The sequence below is a fragment of the Pteropus medius genome, unplaced genomic scaffold (assembly GCF_902729225.1).
Source record: "Pteropus medius unplaced genomic scaffold, Ma_sr-lr_union100, whole genome shotgun sequence".
NCBI lineage: Eukaryota > Metazoa > Chordata > Mammalia > Chiroptera > Pteropodidae > Pteropus > Pteropus medius.
This window is the reverse complement of record NW_024351735.1, coordinates 4777933-4797293: the sequence shown is the minus strand read 5'-3', so window position 1 is coordinate 4797293 and position 19361 is coordinate 4777933. Positions and strand designations below refer to the sequence as shown.

Genomic DNA, 19361 nt, shown 5'->3' with positions numbered 1-19361 from the left:
ATTTTCCCATTTCTTTGGTCTCATTTTACCTTTTTAGCATTTCTTTTCCAAACATCTTCTGACAAACTGTGCAGAATACAGGAAAGCTGAGGTCTTTGCTTGCTGTTTCAGTGTCTGCATTTAGTTTGTTTGGCATGGTTTCAAGAAAAGATATGGAGGAGTTATCTCAAGTTAGTGCCATCAATGAAAGCAAGATGGTAATACTGGCAACAAGACACATTGACATTTTCACAAGAGTCGTCAGTGAATGCCAATGATGAGCAGTAAACAAACTAGCTGGGTGGCCAACAGGCACTTTGGGATTTGAGTGCACCCATAGCAGTAAGCACCTCCTACCTCATGCCATGTTCTTAAAACAATGGATGCCCAAGTGAACTCTATCATTGACATTATTGGCTTGGAGTCTTTTAAAAATCAGAGGATAGTTTCAGACTTTTTGATTAGTGGGCTATCTCCTTTTAAAGAGGAATGGCGATGCTGATCTTCTGTTGCATCAACTATTCCTAGGAGGTCAGCATCATCCAATCATATATTTGCATTATTATTAAGATTCTTTTACTATCTTTTAATTGGCTTTATATTTCTTTAATATATAATTTAAAAATGCCTTGCTTTAAATGCCTCTTCTTTATGACTTCTCTATGGATTGGCTTCTTAAACATATTTGCAAAACAAGAAACTTGGCACTAAGGAAAAAAAAAACATGTTGGTTGTTAAGATTTTTAAATAAAAGGGTTGAAAGTTTGTGGTTAAAATAAGTGGAGTAGTATCTGAACTGGGAGTACAGAATATCGTCCCCTTAAACAAAATGTTCAGCCATCACTTTTTAGAACTAGTTATTAAGAAACATAGAGTTCCAGCCAAGTCATGTGTCAGTCAAAGATGGCTGAGCCCAGGCAATTTGAGCAAAGGTTGCAGTGAGCCTTAGCTGTAGAGAAAGACCAGAGGAAGCTCTGACTGCTGGGAGGAAAGCATAAGGCTCAAGATGGAAAATCATGAGCTAGATGATACTGTCAAGGAAAAACAAATTTTTGATATAAAAACCAGAAAAATTAACCAACTCCCAGAATCAGAAAGAGATCTACTTGAACATAGATCAACGTATATTGGACTTAATACTGCTCTCTGTGGCAGTCTTTTGGGGCGCGTCTTAGATGTGACACAAGCTCCTAGAGCCGCAGGCCTCCCAATGGCAGTGATGTCATTTTTGACAGTGAACGCATCCCACAAAGGTTTTGTAAGTTTGCCATTGAATACAGGTGATTTGAATTGTGAAACCTGTACCGTAACACGGAATGAATTCGTTGGTCTTGTTTTTGGTGGTCTGTACCATTTTCTTGGCTATACCTGTGAATAGTGGCCTAGCAGCTGGGTATGCGTCAGCCCAGCTATCAGAGAAAGGAAACATCTTAACCTACTGGATCAGAATTTTTAACCCTGTCTTTAGAAAGATGCTATTTCTCATTTTGCTCCAGACTGGCTTTGCAGCATACCTTGGTTCTAGAAAATATAAACTACTTATAAAGGCTCTTCGGTTTGAATCTGGCCTAGAAATTCAGTGATTGATAAGCAAATATGTAAACAAAAATAAAACGATAAAAAAAAAAACAAAAACAGAAATCGATGACATCTACTTTTAACATTTTTCTAGAAGCTACATCACTTCATTCTTAAGTGCTAAAGGTGAATTTGTTTATTAGTATTTTCTATTTTCCCACTCCAGAGAAAAACCAATTGAAGTAGTGTTGAGACTTATTTATTTCCTAAATAATGTCATATCTTGAATTTGGATTTCAGTGCTCATTCTTCCAGAGATAAATTCTGTTTGCCTACATATATTTTATTTACATAATTCTTGAATAAGACACTTTCTATTTTTTTTACTTGATTATGGAACGTCATAAAACTAATTCCTCTTAAAATAGCAATGCTTAATTTTTCAAAGAGGTGCAATATTGATTTATTTTAAAATAAAATATGTGGAATTGTGCTTGAGCTTAAATATTGAGAATTCACACAGATTGCATTTTCATTTATTCATTTATTCATTCAGTAAGCATTTCAGATAAATATATAGATATTTATATTATGTAAATATTTAGAAAAGACTGATGTTTGCTCTCAAGTAGTTTAGGTTCTATGAATGTGAAACAGCAGCGTGGGGACGGGTTTGAATTCCTGCTCTGCCTTTTCCTTGAGAGCTCTGAGACCATGGGAAAAAAAGTTACCTAAGTTTCTTATGGTCATTTTAAATTTATTTCCCTAACAAAAAATGAGAGTGATGTAGATGGAGTTGGAGTTGAACTTAGTAATCTGTACCGGGTTTTCTTTCTAACATTTGTTGTTCAGTTTTCATAAGCAGTATTATAAAGGAGCCCTCCTAACTAACTTTAAAAATGGATAATGGGTACATATAAACGGTAAGTGATGTGCCTGTGTTACTCTGACTCTGTGTACACAAGCCACTTTATTTACCAAATAGCTATTAGGAACCATAACTGAATTATTTTGAAGACAGAGTTGAAAATAGCTTTGTCATGTTTTCCATAGAATGCTTCTTATAGCTTGTCTTTTGGAACCAAAGTAGGTGATTTAAGCAGCCATTTACAGTTGTAAGGGAATATATAGAGGGAATAATAACTATTTCTTGTTTGCATGTGGCTTTACCCAAATTTCAAGGTAATATGTGTTAATAATATAGGTGTACAAGTTGGGGAAATTACTATTAATGCCAAAAGAGGAGAACATATTAGTTATTTTTTTCATTGAATGACAGATGTCAATTCTTTCTGGCTAGTATACTTTGTGAAAGAGTAGTTGCCTATTTTGTTGAGTTGTTATCCTTTGTTTTTATGTAGTTTTTTAAAAATAAGATTGCAAGTACTAGTATAATATATTCATCATAGGCTGATAACTTTCATAAATGCAGAATTTATTATGTGCATTAAGATACAAGAATGTTGATAGAAATAAGACAATACTAAGTTGATAATTAAAAGTAGTATAATTTACTAAATTGACTGCTGAATATATAGAAATTAAAGAGTTAATTACTTTGTGATATAATTGAAATTCAGTATAATTTTAAATGATATGGTAAACAGATTCAAATGTATTAAAAATTAAAATTTTACTTACCTATTAGAAATAAACATTTTAGCTCACGATTTTATTTTGTTTCCTCTAATTGTTACATTTTTTAGAATCTAATTATTCTCGGTAGCTAAACATTAAAGTAGCTGATCCCTCTTCGTATTCATTTCTTCTTTTGGCTAAAATGATGCCAAATAGGAAATAGGACTTGAAAAGTTTTTATAAAAGAGCTTTATTTCAATTTTACATATACTTTGAAGCTGTCAGTGGTCATGGAGTTCGTTCATCACAGCCTTCCCAATTGCTATGGACTTCTGTAAGTCTACTTTGAACTCTGTTTTCATAAACGTAAATAATGATTATATTTATTGAATGTTTCCTATATGCCTCGGTCAGTGATAAGGACTTTCATTTATCAAGTTATTCCCTCGTGCAGCAATTTTTAAATTAAGTAAGCTTTCATCACACTCCTAGTATTGGAAAGGCCTAGTAACCTGATGGCGGGCCAAAGGTTGGGTCAGGAGCTTGTAGACTGTGTGCTTCTATTCTTCCCCCTCCTCCAAGGGGCAGAAAGAATCTTTACATTTGAATATACCCAGGCTAAAATGTCATCATTGATTTTATAGTGACAAATTTCTAGATTATTTTTTGGAGCCTATCAAAATAGTTTGTTCCTCCAAAGAAAAAAATTATTTTTATTTCATAAGGAAAGATTGCTATCATCCTGATCAGCAATGATTACCTCTTTCTAACAAGTCTCATCAATTATTGCAGTTGAACACCATTACTAATGGCAGAGGCTTATGCCCTGGTTAGTTCTAAAAGACTGGCATACTTAGGAATGTGATGATAAAACATTGCTTTCCTGCCATACTGTGAGATTCCTGAAGGTGGAAGTAAGTCTAACTTTTTTATCTCCAGCACTGTGTATCCTGTTACATTTTTCCAAACAAATTCTCTCCCACAGACTCTTGATTCATTCATGTAATGGCTTACCTGACATCTCCACAAGATGTATTATAGATAACACAAACCTGAACAGAATTCACTATTTCCTGCAACCTCCCCACCCATCAGTTTCCCATCTCAGTTGACGGCAAATGCACCCTTTGGTTTGCTCAGGTTAAAATCATTGGAATCTCTTTTCTATCCTTTTATCTATTTCATAATTAAATCCTATGATCTACGTGCAAATGCATGCATATATAACCTCTTCACACCACCACCGCTGCTGCCACCCTAGACCAGTCCACATTCATTTCAGCAGTGCAGCCAGACCAATCCTTTAAAAATGTTAGATTATGTCTCTTTCTGCTCAATACCTTTCATTCTCTCCCCATTTCATGCCAAGTAAATGCCAATGTTCCTATGATGGCTTCAAGGCCACTTACAACCTGCTGTCATAACTCCCCTAGCCTCATCTCATACCACTCTCCTCATGCTCTTGGTCCAGCAACAGGGAGTGTCTTGCTCTTTGGATTAACTACTTAGCTCATTGCTGGAGCTGTTTCCTCTACTTTGGACATTCTTCCCTCAAATATGCATACTCGGTTAATTCTCTTTCCCATACTCCAGGTTGTAAGGCCCATGGGAGCAGGGATCTTTGTGTTACTAAAATGATTAGGACAATGCTACTCAATAAATATTTGTTAAATGAAAGAATATTACAATGATTTTTTTTTTTTTGGCATTTGCAGCAGAATCCCACACATTTCAGAAAGCAAAAAATTTCAGTGATAACTTGAGAAGATTTCGTTGATGTGGTTAAAAGTAGTCAATAGAGGGTTTTCTAGGTTGCTTTTGGCGATCTCAGGGGAAGGAAAGGAGGTTAAAATCCTACATTGTTTCCACCCTAGAAAATGTCACCCCAGGCTACCTGCCAGGATGAATTTCCTCGGAAACTCATTGAAAATATCACCTTCTCTAAAAAGCCCTCCTTTGCTGCCCAATATTTGTTAGACATAACTGGTCCTGAGTGTCCCAGGTGCTGCTACGGGATAGCAGTAAACAAGAGACAAAAATCTCTGTTCCCTCAACTGACATCATGGTGGTAAGAGAAAGACAGAAGTAGGCAATTAAAAAGAGATAACTGCAAAGTTAAAAAACAGTTAAGCATGGAAAGAGGAATAGGTAGTTCCAAGGTGTTAGAGGGTTTACAATTTAACTGGAGGGAGGTGACAGGGACACTCTCACTGAGAAGGTCACATTTGAACAAGGACATGAAGAATGTCAGGGGCTGAGCCAGGAAGAAATCTGGGTATTGCATTCAAGGCAGAGGAGCACCAAGTGAAAAGGTAAGAAATGGGATGAAATCTGATGCGTTGGAGCTCTCAGGTCAGGGTACCAGTAGCAGAAGTCATTAGTGTTGTTTCTTACTGGCTTATGAGCACCTTGAAAATGGATAAAGTCTTACTTATGCAAAGATAAGTACTCAGTATACACCAGGTATTCAGTAAATGCTGTTAAATATTGATTAAAACTTTTTGTCCATGCTTTACTTTTTTGGTCCTAAATTTTAAAACTGAAGATAGCATTTGCAATAAATAAGCTTGTAACAGGCACTTATTTCACCAGATATTAAAAGAGTCTCCTTCTGCTTTCTCATTCTGCATTCATACAAAAAATGCAGTAAAATTTGTCCTGAAGTCAGTGTGAGGATAAGGTAATTTTTTAAATAATTAATATTTGCAACTATTTTATCATAAATCAGGCACTTGATATTAAATTTACTTTAAAGAAAAAGCATTTTTATTTTATGAAAGTTTACCTATAACATTTTTTATTCTAAACTCCATGAATACCAGAACTCTTTCCTCACAAAAACAATATGCAAATTTATCTTATAATTAATGTAATTTGTACATCTGTGCTTGATTTTGTTATTACTATTAGTCCATAAGTATCTTTTAAAAAGTGATTTTATACAAGGATGCTAGTAAGCATACTTGTTAAGATAAATCTGAAGGTTATGTTTCGCTATAAGTTTTCAATTGGTAAATATAGCTGTTTTGAGATATTAAGATTTATTTTTATTTCGACAACATAAATAAAACTAATTTTATAGAGAAAAAAATGTCCTTTACTGCAGCATTTTAATTATTTTCAAAGATATTAAAATAATAAGAATAATATTTTTTTTTACTATTTGGTGTACCAGAAGACAATCGATTGCTAGCAGGATGGTCGATCTAAGCAAGGATGGTCGAAAATAAGCAAGATAAAAGCCTAATATGTCAAGACTCTAAGTTAGTTTATTCATATTCATAGATACCTTCTTCTAAGAATCTTTTCTATAAGACAACGTTCTTTTAGGCTCAGGGAACTCATGAGTGAAATCCACCAGATTGAGTTTAGAAAGAGGTGTGACTGTCTTTATATTTTTATGCAGTTCTATTTTTAAATGACTTTATGCACACTATGTTTATTTTCCAGACCCATTTATGTTCTCAGACTTATAAATAGTTCTGATGGTTATTTGTAATATAGGCTCGTAACTTGTGTTCTACTTTTGGTTAATAATTTTTATCCGTGAAAAAACTTACAGTGGTATCATATGTGCATTCATTACATTCACAGCTTGATTAGTGTATTTGTCCTTGGGGACTAAGAATGGACCACTTAATAACAATAATTAGGAATAACAACTCCTTCTTCTTGGTTCCCAAATTAGACAGAATGTAGGACTGAATCTGAATGTAGCTATAGTCAATTTTCTTTTCATATGATCTCTAAGATTTTTAAATTCTGAAAATCTAAGTCCATTTATTTTTAGTTTTCCTGTTTAACCCCTCTTCACACTGTAAGTGCCTAGAATATATATATATATATATACATATTTTTTTCTTTTTTTTGCCAGAAAAAATAAGCATTGCTATTAATTCTAGATTTTAGAAATACAAAATATACTGAAATAATGGAAAACTCCAGAAGGGCATACTCTGAAAACAATTTATTATAAGTTGTGGTAAGTGACTGATATAAAAAATAAAATAGATTACATTGTTCTGAACAAAGATAAACATTGTTTCATGACATTTATAAAGGAAGCATTCAATAATTGCTTATTGGCTTATTGAAAAGCACATGTAGTGTGAAGAAATTCTTATAAAAAAAATTATTCTTAAAGGTATCACCTGGATCAAGAAACGGCTGTCAAAAAGTTAAAATTTCAAATTACATAAACAGAATAAGGCATAGTTTAACTACTGCAAATATTACAATACCTTTTTTTTAAGTAAAGAACTGACTACATTCAAAATAATTTAACATAAGTTGAAGAACCTTGAAAAGTAACAAAGAAGATTGGCACTCACAGATGAAACACAGGTTCACTGCCCCTTCTGCGTAGGGAAATGATCAATAGAAGATGCTGAAGTCAATTAGTGGATAAGTATTTGGATGTGTACGAGGAAAGAACAATAGAGGCAAGAGAACGGAATGTAATTCTGAGCATAAATTTTAGTAAGAATTGAAGAGTCACAAGCTAAAATGGCAAGGAATGTTGAATTAAAGGAAAAAGGCTTTGTCAAAAAATAATAAAACAACCTAGCTTCGGACTGACTGCAGGCAACAAAAGAGAGGAATTTAGTCAAAATATATTTTAATTTTTTAAGCTTGGAATAATGACAGTCAATTTGAAGAAGATGATAAAAGTTCAGTTTGGGAAATTTTGAGTATGACGAAACATTAAACTTGACATACTCTACAGGAATTTAGATGTGGATGAAAGTTTAAATAAGAGTGTCATTAATATTATACAATGGATGACAACATTCTAATCTTCTAAATTAAACTAATTCTCAAATTGGAAGTAAAATGCCATTTTAGAGATAGTTTAAGTTTCCTTTAAAGCAAAATTAAGTGCCTATGCTATGTACCCACTCACTACTCTTAAACGTGCAATCAAGCTAAAAAACTATGCAGGTACAATTAATCTAGATCTTTGTATCCACCCTATTCTTTTCATGATCTCCTTGACATAGAATGAATGAATTAGGTATCGGGTGAGTGAAATAAAGAGCACAGGCTGACTTGTGAGAAACATCTGCTTTGTGGAGGAAAGTTATAGATCGTCAAATCTCTAATAAAGGAATATCTCTCCCCAACCAGGTAAGACAACAGCAACAACAAAGGCTAATTGAGTTTACTTTTAAAAATAAACTAAATAGCTTTATTTCTCAATGTTTTTATGTCTTTCACAAGCAGCCTCTTTTTTCATAAAGAGGTGATGTTATTCAGTGAAAAACCATTTTTGCCACTGGGCTATAAGCTTCAAGAGGGAAGTAGCGTGTCAGTTTCACTCATCATTTTATTGCGTGTCCCTAACATGGGTCTGACACTTGATAGATCTGGCTTATATCTTAGTTCTGCCAGTGCAGTCTTTGTGGCCTTAGGCAAATCAGTTCATATCTCTATGGTTGAGTTTCCTCAGGTTAAAAAATACAGATGATAACATAGAAATCCTTGTGAAGCAATTGGCTTAAGAGATGGGAAATCTCTTCAAAATGCAAATCCCTATACAAATGTAAGTCCTAGTACTTCATAATACTTCTCTGAAATAAATGACAAGTTAATGATAACCTTCAATTATATGAAGGAATATTATACAGAAATTACAATAAACTCCCCTAATATCTGCTAGTGCAAGGCAACCTTAAATGGCAATATTAAGTGTTTAAGTTAGTTACACGAGGGTACTAATGTCATGTTGAATGATTCTCTTTATTTGTATAAGTTTTGAAAAATACAGTATAGACTATTTCTTATCAGCTATAATATAAATGTGTCATTTACTGAAACCAATATAAATCCTCCAAAATCCCTTGCTACTTCAGATTGTATAGATAAACTTAATGAAAAAAAGTGCCTCTACACACACACACACACACACACACACACACAAGAATCTATACCGCTCTTTTAAAAGGTATGGGCATGGTAGCATTTGAAAATTAAGTGACTAACTCAAAATTAAGCAAGTAATGTATATCAATTGTAGCCTGTAATTTGAATCTCTCTTCAAACAAATATTTGTTGAACACATGATCGATGCCAGATTTTTTCAGATTCATAGTTTCATTTTATTGGGGTGACCATATATCAGTTTCTCAGGACAGTCTACCCAGAGCAATCTCAATTATTGCTTATTGTCCAGTCTTAATAATTAAAAACATCTTCTCCTCTTTTATTCTCACAAGTGCCCTGAATTGGAAAGTAAATTTTATTGTCACTTACATTTTATACTATAAAAAAAAAAAAAAAACCTCTGAGGTGGGTGTTTTATATAAGAAAAGTAACTGAGTTTCAAAAAGGGCAAGTAGCTGGTTTAAATCCACACTCCAGTAAGTGGCTGGCCTAGCATTTCAAGCCAGATCTATCAGTTTTCTACTCCCACTCTGTTTAACATTTCTGATGCCTAGTCCAGTTCCATCCAATATCCAGCATGATCTTTTATTATACATGAAAATAAGACTAAGGCAATTTGAAGTGCATGTTCTATGATTTGCAATTATGGAAGAGTACCAAATTAAATATCAAAGTCTAGCTTTCCAGCCTGTAGTATGTGCCTTCTATTCCAGCTCCCCATGCATTTTGATTGTCCTGCAAATGTGCCTATTATCACATCTGTATTGTCTTATGTTCATATGCAAATCTGTGAATTCTGTAAATAAAGTCTTGGTTTCTTTTATCTGGGGTCTTATTTTTCTCATTGTTAGAAAGAGCAGGTAAACATTTGATTTTATTGACTATAGTATAATTGACAGGCTTGCAATGACAATTAGCAAGAGAAATTCTTATTATTTTTCTAAAAATATATATTTAATTTACATAGCATTTATTAGTTACGACTCTTATTCTCACCTCAGTAGCTAGAAAAGAAGACTAATCTGATGGTAATGATTTTTTATTTGATCTACAAATATGTATTTAGCATGTAGTATATGGCAGGCACTGTCCTAGGTTCTGCAGATAAGCAGTGAACAAAGCAGACAAGAAGTCTCTATGGATCTAACATTCTAGAAACATACAAATATGCAATTTATTATACTAGAGGTATACTTGAAGGCAATAATTACTATAGAAAAAAAGACAAGAATGGGGAATATCAGCTTTAGAAAAGATAAACAAGATAGGCCCTACAGTAAAAAATAACACTTGAAGAGGCAAAAGAACAAGCTATGTAGATATATCTGAGGGAAGAGCATTAGAAGCATAAGGAACAGCTGGTACAAAAATCTCAAGACAAGAGCCTTCCTGTCATGTTTGAAGAGCAACAAGGCAGTGGAGTCAGAGCTGAGTGAGTGAGCATTATGTCAGTCAAAGAGAAGGTTGGGAAAGTAACAGATGTTGAAATTATGAGGCCTCTGACCTTCATATAAGACTTTGGCTGTTAACTCTGAGTCTACCAAAGAGCCATTGAAGGGTTTTAAGAAGAGGGATGTGTGATCTAATTTTTTAACAGAATCATTTTGGCTGCATTCTTGAGAACAGAAACAAGTTATAATAACTAACAATGACCCTCAGGAGAGTGCCTTTCAGATTCTTTAACTGTTCATTTAACAAATATTTATCGGGCATCTGGTTGGTGCTAAGCTTTATGTTGGGCACTAAATATACAACATTGAACGAAAACCTGCTATACCTTACCTTGTGCAGAGCAATGTTAAAGAGTCAAATACATGCTGGAGACCACATTCTAGAGTGAAATGACCTTGTCAGGAGGATCAGAGAAGGTTATTTTATGAAGTAACCATTCATTAAGTGGAGAGATCATAAGAGGTATAGAAGTTAAATAGGTAAAAATGAAAGTGCAAATGTGTGTGTGTGTGTGTGTGTGTGTGTGTGTGTGTGTGGTGTGGTCTGTGCATTCCAGATACTGGAACAAGAAATCAGACAACTGTTGGATCTTGCAGCCCAAATAAAACCATTATCAGGAGGGAGGGAGGGGTAATCAGTGGTCAGCTTAGATGGGTATTGAATTCTGTACATTAATGAGCATAGGAAATCATGGGAAACGGTTTCAGTGTAGTGATGCAGTGGGAAGCTAACTGGAGAGGTTGTTTGTAGAGCAAAGGGGAGATGACAAAAAGACAAATACGTAAGCAGCAATCAGAAGCAATTTGTCTGTGAAAGGGAGAAGTGGACTAGGACGGCGGCCATACTGTAGCTACTAGGACATGTCAAAATAAGGGAGAACTTTTTACATTTTTATTTTTTAAATATAAAAGATGTAAGAATATTCAGAAGCCAATGGGAAATCCAGGGGAGAAGAAGTTGAATGTGCATGAAAAACAGAAAAAATCGAGGGAGGTAGATGGGGTGAAAGCGGTCAAATATGTGGTGACAGAAAGAAATCTAACTGTGAGCAGTGAACACACAATGCAATACATATGCCTTACTATTGAGTTGTGCACCTGAAGCTTACTGGATTTCGTTAACTAATGTCAACCTAATAAAAATTTTAAAAAAGAGAGCCCATAGATATCAGGAGGAGAGGAATTAACTTTAAGTAAGTAGAGAGATCTCACTTGTCAATAGTGAAGGGATTTTCACTTCTGAAGTAGAAGAAAATCAGAATGGTCAAGAGTGAAGGCACTGCCAGATCTGAATGATTGCCACGAGAAAGGAGAGAGTGCTGGAATCTGATGGTTTCTGTATTTCTTAGAATAAGTTGACCATATAATTTGTCATCCGAACTAGAACACTGAAGAATGAAGGTAGATACTATTAATAATTAAGCTGGGATTGTTTCGGCAAATGGGAACTTATGGTCACTGTTATAAATTGAGTTTCCCCAGAAACTGCCTCTGGTGCAGAGATTTAAGGTTTGATTTGATATTTGAGATGCAAAAGAAATATGACTAGGGGAATGGGAAACTGAGGGAGCTAATAAAGTTTAGGAAAGTAAGGAAAATGACAAAGCATGCATGATCAAGCCAGGGATCATTTCAAACAGTTGGGACCTTAGTAAGTCAAGGGAACACTTGGAACCGATGTCAATCACACACCTATAAAGTTATCTTATCCCAGGAGAGAAACTGGGATGTTTGTATTCAGCTTCTCTCAGTCATTGGATGAGGGCGTTCTCAGGTGGACATTAATTTCCTTGAACTCGCCCCATTGGCAGACAGAGCATCTGCGGGACTGTAGACACCTTGAGAGAAAGAGATGCAAGCACTGCAGATCACAAGCTGAGCTATCCTGCAGCTAAGTGAAGGGCTGGGTGAAATGCAATCTGTTGAGTGCACCGACAGCTTTCATTATGCTAACCTAAATTAAGGGCAATTCGTGATGAGCTCCTCAGAATTAGAAGACAATTGGGACGTTGAGAGGAACTAAAAATGAAGAAATTATAAAAAATGATATGAGGAAATATAACTTTTTGTGGATATGGAAGCTTATACCACAACAAGGTGATTGAGATGGCAATGGTGGTGGTGATTTTCATCTTTGTCTACATTTGACAGATTAGGAACTGACACCGTGGCAAAGTAAATGTACAAAGTCACAAGAACAATAAATAAAAAGCCTGGAAAATGAAACCATGGACTATAGCTTCAGATACTCTATGTTCTTTTCAAATTAGCACCTGCCAAAAATCTTTTCAATGAAGTTTTGTTAATACTTTTGGTTTGATTTGGTTGGTGATGGATCACTTTTAATTTGTGTTTTTAATGGAAAAGCCTTCATTGTTCTCTTAGACACTTATAGGAAAATCACTATAATTCATTTTCATGGATTCACGTTTTAACTCTACCCAATAGTTCTAAGTACATACTTATAACTTAATATTATGCTTTTATTTATGATGATTAATAATTAATTAAATTAGTGTATAGTTGCTTCATTTTTATGTGAAGTATGTAAAAAGTGAGATTAACTGAAATTATTTAAAATATTTTCTGGATACTGTTAAAAGTTTTTATAATTCTATACTGACATTAATGGAAAATATGAGTGGATAATTAGTGACATGCTATATAGTATACCTCCAGGTGATGGGTTTTCTAATCAATCAACTGTTATACACAAAGCCATAGTAAACCAGGCCACATTCATTTAGCATTTTCCCTATGGGCCTGCTCACAATACTCTGACAAATTAGTTATTTAATTAAAAAGACCAGAAATTGTCCTATTTCTTATCTCTCTCATAGATTTGTAACCAAAAGTTTATGATATTGAATGAATACAGGCAAGATGACTTTGCATTTGCCTATATTTCTCCATTAAATTTAATGATGTTTTTTCATGTGCAACTTTAGGAGATTATTGGCTATGCTCATCTCTAACATTGTAGATTTCCCACCATGAGAGAACTAACTGCTTTGGTAGTATTTTGTTTTTAAGTCTGCTAGATTGCTTTTTTAAAGCCGAGTACTGCTTCCAGTTTTGTAAATAAGCATCCTTTGAAAGGATCTTTCACAAATTTCAAGCAAATTATATGTCAATGATTCTGATGGCATAATGTCATGTAGTACTATTTCATTTTCTTCGGTAAAATCTAGTATAGAATTTCTGCAATTTGTACATTTTTGATTTGAGCATTTTTATTTCTTTCAATTTCAACTAAAATTGAGAAGCAATGGGGAGATTTTTTCTTACATAAAATTAAGTTAACTTTTTTTAATTTTAATTTTTGTGTTTTCTTACTTCTCTGCATTGGAAATTATAACAGTGCTTTGGAATTTCATTCATAGATACAAAATTCTAAAGTCAACTCATAGAATGACAATTAAAAAATATAAAGCTTTAGGATTATTACCTTAGTAAATTAACTATGTAGACACATAAACGATACAAGTTTAAAGTGCACAGCATGATGGTTTGATTTACATATATCTTGTAATGACCACAATAGGTTTAATTAACATCCATATAGAAACAAGAAAAAGAAAAAAAAAACTCATATAGGAACAAAAAAAAGAAAAAAAAATCTTCTAGTGATGAGAACTATTAGGACGTACTCTCTTAACAACTTTCCTATGTACTATGTAGCATTTTCAACTACATGTTGTACATTACATCCTTAGCACATATTTATATCATAATTGGAAGGATGTACCTTTCAACTCCCTTCCTCCAATTCCTCTGCCCTCCCCCCCAACGCCTCTGATAACCACAAATCTCATTTCTTTTTCTATGAGTTTGGTTTTGTTTGTTTTTAAATTTGACATATAAGTGAGTTTATACAGTATTTGTCTTTCTCTGCCTGTCTTATTTCACTTTGCTTAGCATGCTTTTTAAAATCTGCCTGAAGCCATAAATGCAACAATATTTATTAAGATACATTTAGATTGTATTTTCTATAATATGGGAACAACACTTCTGGAAAAAAGAAAGAAAAATATTTAAAATTTTAATAAGAGACTTTCAGTGGTGTTTTTCTATAGGTACAGAAATAGAAATTAATTCAACTAAACACACTATTGCTTTGAAAACTCAGCTGTGCTCTAGTTATGTTAGGAAAAAAGGCAGGATATTTTAAATCATGATATGATACACGAAGATAAATTTGGTAGTATCCCTATGAAATACTTTACTATAAAAGTTAATTGTTTTACTTACATCTTTCATATTGACAAACTGAATTATGATTTTGAGGTTTATATCTAGTCTAATGAACTGTAAAGCATTTATTTCATTAAAATTATAAAGGTAGAAAATAGTATATGAATTTAATTTGTGAACTATCCTATATGATAGACAGCAGACAAATTTACTTTTTATTATATTTGAATCTTCTATACTATTCTCATTATATTTTTGAATTATGGGCTGCGTAACTTAAATTTGAATAAAAGTCAATGTAATAGGGAACAAAAATATACTAAAAAACCTCTAAATTTGGAGAATAAAAAATGACAGTGGCACATTAAAAATCAATATAGCAAGAGTGTTTTCAAGCTAATAATAAGAAAAATAGCTTCTCTTCTATTAGAAGATTCTCTGCTAAATTCCATACATGTATTATATCAGTAAAGGCTAAATTAAAAACAAAATAAAAAATTTTAAAGCTCCTCCAATAAAACAAACCTTTTAAGGTACAATCAAATGCATTGTAAAATAATATTTAATATTTAGACAGGTTATGCACTTTAATGTCATCATCAGTTTCGTTCTTCTATAATTTTAGATAATAATTCCATTCTACATCATAGAAAAGTTCTGTGAACAAAGCAATGCCCAAAGGGTATGCTGAGCAGGATGTCATGTTATTGTTACTTTTAATTATTTTATTTTTATCTATGCTTTTACCATAACATCTTTATATTTTCTAGAAACTTCCATGGGTCAAAACTCCTTAGACTAGAGTAGCAGATAACACAAGCCTCTGGAACAGCTGGACGTAAAGGAATAGACAGTGGAGAAGTCTGGGAAAAATGAAGGGTTGCACATTCTGCTAAAAAAGTAGGCTAATGTTAGCCAAACACAGCACTTTTAGGGACCAAGTGATCCAAATTTAATTTGAAGAGTTCAGTTTGAAAATTCTGCATCCGAAAACTACATTATTCAATTAGGGGGAAGGAAGTAATAATGCAAAAATATCAATGATCAAAGCTCAGTATCTTTTCCTATAATTCATATCTTTCTTCTTTTCATACATTTTCTATTCCCGTCAGTGTTACCACCATTTCCCTGCAGTTGAAATCTGGGAGTCAACATTGATGCCTTCGTTTTTCAGCCTATCATTGTGTCCTGCCATTTTTTCTCTCATTTATTTATTCTCTTTCATTTATTCTCCTATTGCTACCACTTTACAATAAGCTTTCATTCCTTGGTAGTATATATTTGATAATTTCTATATTTAGTAATAATATTCTAATTCTCTTATCTTTATTTCGATTTTTTTTTCTCCAATACGTTTTACACCAACTAACTAAATGACTAGCCTCATTTACTATGTCAACTCAATAACCTGCAAGGACGCCCAAGTGCCCATTAGATAACTAGGAAACTTCTCAATGCACAAAACCTATGCTCCATTTCCGGCCAAATTCCTCTTCCCTTATCAATGTAAACAAGTACATGCTTCTCGATCCAGTTACTTTTTCTACCTCGCACTCTTCTGCTTGCATTTGCTCATCATGTAACTGTTGCCCAGAATGTCCCTATCATCATTTTCTTCATTGACTCAGCTATCTCGCAAACCCATATTCAGTCCTAACTCCTATAATTACATTCTTCCAATATTTACATATTAGAAAAAGCATATCTTACAATTAGTCCATAGGTTCTTGAAGGAAAAGTATATTATCATTTTAGGTTTTGTTTTGTTTTGTTTTGTTTGGGTATGTGTTTACCTTATGTGGTTTATGTATTCTGTACACTTATCTATTTTTTTTTCCCTACTCAATCTATCAAGGAAAGGGAGAGGATTAAAATCTTTCATTAATGTCTTTCTTTTCTATATTATTTAATATTTTCTATAACTACGAATGCTACTGTTATTCCTTTTGAAGCATAAAATGTTTGTAACTGTTATATCTTTATTATGGATGGCCACATTTAGCATTACGAAGTTAAATTTTGTAAAAAGTATAGTGGTACACTTTGTAAAAAGTGTAGCGTTACACTTTTCCAGTCTCATTTAATGTTTTACTTTGCTTTTTTCCCTTGAATTCAACTGTGATGTTCAGGACCCTTGCTTCCACTTTGGCTGCAAGGGGGAAATGTGAGAATTTACATAGAACACATCATTGGAGAACTTCACAAGCCATTATGTAAGAAAGCATTCATTTAAGTATGATTAGATTTAAAATATACATTTCAGACAATTTCTGTTGTCTGTAGAGTGATTATTTTAGGGTGGAATTATTAGGAGAATGTTGTTCTTTGAAAATTATTTAAAAATTTTTGTCAGATTCAAAATTTAAGGAAAAAGCCATGCCTCCACAGGCAGGGAAGAAAGCAAATGATAAACTAGCCCACTAGGCAGGCGGCACTTGGAATCTCAAGCTGGACAAGTGAATCATGATTTTCAACCTCATTTTTGCTTTAAAGTAATTTCCAAATTTTAAAGTAAGTACTAAAAATCTAGTGAAACCAAGATTTAACTATTGGAATAAAATTATTTAATAACTATTAAGAAGAAACAATTAATTTAAGTTTTGCAAATGCATTAGGGTTTCTTTGTCAATAAGACAAAGAAATAGTACAGATAAGTGTAGTATTTATTGCATTATATATAAAAATAAATATATTACCAATATTCATTATCCCAATCTGAGTGGACCTTACAAAATGGCAGAACAGGTACAAGTACAAAGTTTAAATATCATATTTATAAAATCAGTATCAGAGTTTACTCTCCAACTATGAAATAGTTATATTTCATAATACTTTAAAATAATATACCAAATTATTTCTTGTATTTTTAAGTGTAATATCAGCTATTTGGAAACTAAGAAAATTTACTACTATGACACAGCTTCAAACCATACTCTTTTAAAGACCTCAAATTCAAAACACATTTCCTACATAGAATGTGGTAGGTGAACAAGTGGCAAAAATGGACCGTGATGGCCTCATCAGCATCGCCCCCTTCCCCCCATCCTCCCAGAAGCTTACTAGAGAAGAGGCGACTCAAGGAACCATGTGTGCTTCTTGAAGAGAAGTTATGAGTAGACCTGCAAGGCAGGTCAGTATTCCCTGCTACAGAAGCACTTTCTCCCCATATCCCCCTGAATGTGGCTATGGGGCCTTCTAAAAACCCTTCTTGTCACTTGGGTCATAACTGTGTTAAAGCTTTCTGGAGTAATAAAAATACTACTCTCTCTCCCTGTGTGCAGAATACATTATTAATAATCTACTGAGCATTGGAGGACAGTCTAACCCACTGAATTTTTTAAAAGATTTAAAAAAAAATTTATAAGTGGAAAAGGACCTTGGAGACCATTCAGTCCATTGGATCCTTTAACAATGAAAGAGACTAAGCGACCTGCCCTCCATCACCCTTCTCCTCTGGTAACCACCAAGGAACGTATGCAGTGTCATAAACCAATGTAACCTCAATTTTTAAAAAATCTTTAGAAAAGAAGCCACACAGCTTTCTAACTGTTGAAAAAGAAACAGAGAGAGAGAGGGAGAGAGAGAGAGAGAGAGACTTGCCCTGTGATATAAAAGCTCTTTGCATTGAGACTTGTTTACCAGACAGGTGGCTGGCTTTCTGCTCAAAGCTCTTTGCCATTGAATCATAAATAGTGGCTCTTGTCTTGCCACCATATAATAATTTAGAACATGTATCTAAAATTCATTATTCTAAGTAGTTAATATATCTGTACCTTGTTCCTCTGTAAACAGTACAATATTTATGGCTACAATACAAGTAGACTTTTTATTTAGATTCATTTCTTTGCTTTTTAAACTATTAGGAGAAATGTTCCACAAAATGAGGCTGAATGATATCTAAACCTTATGCTTATTTCTTTTTATGGAAATACCTGTCTCATTGATTAGATTGGTAGCTGAAATAATTGGGAAATGAAATCTTTATGTATGAATTCTATTGGTAAATTTGTTAGTTTCCAAAAAAAATATATAGTTTTACTTTCCAGGAGTTTTGTAAGAATTCTTATTATACGTGGAAAATAAGGATACAGTCAATGCTGTGCATTTTCTTCTTCGTGGTTATGTAACATATGCTGCAGTGTTAAATTTGAGGTTCTCATTTATCTTCATGATTATGGATTCGATTTTGATATTTTGAATTTTAATATACTGACTAGGAATATATATTAAATATAGTTTTTATTGCTAAATTGAAGTGTATAACTTCCCAATACACATGAATGTAAGATACTGGATATAAATTCTACATCTGTTAAGCAACTTCCATTTGTTATCTTCCCTGTGAAATTCTAGGTTTTTATTTGGCAATCAGAAGCACAGGCTTTTATGTGTACTAAGGATAATATTCTTTCGACAAATGTTAATTGAGCACCAATTATGTATTAGTTTACACTCCAGTGGAGGAGACAGATAAGCAATAGATAATACAGATGAGTAAACTTTGTACTGTGTTAGGAGGTCATATGTGATATGGAAACAAAAAGCAGAACAGCATAATGGGAATCTGGAGTCTACATTTATGCACATGGAGAAAGCAGGGGACAATTTGTAAATTAGATAGTCAGCAAAAACTTGCAAGGACGTGAAGTTAGTTCAGCAAATATCTGAGGGAAGAATATTTGCAGCAGAGAGCATAGACACTAGCAAAGCAGAAGCTTAGTGTGTGCTGGGTGTTCCACAGCAAAGAGGAGAATGTGG

At 33.5% G+C, this 19361-nt stretch overlaps 2 protein-coding genes across 3 annotated transcripts in view; both read left to right on the top strand.

Moving 5' to 3' along the window:
• GPM6A (glycoprotein M6A) overlaps positions 1 to 19361 on the top strand; it is a 242296-nt gene that overhangs the window by 174409 nt on the left and 48526 nt on the right. The window lies entirely within an intron of this gene.
• On the top strand, positions 957 to 1628 carry LOC120589084 (transmembrane protein 126A-like). The gene is given in 2 exon segments (XM_039846519.1): positions 957 to 1329; positions 1331 to 1628. Coding segments are annotated over 2 exon segments (576 nt in total). The 5' UTR covers positions 957 to 985; the 3' UTR covers positions 1563 to 1628.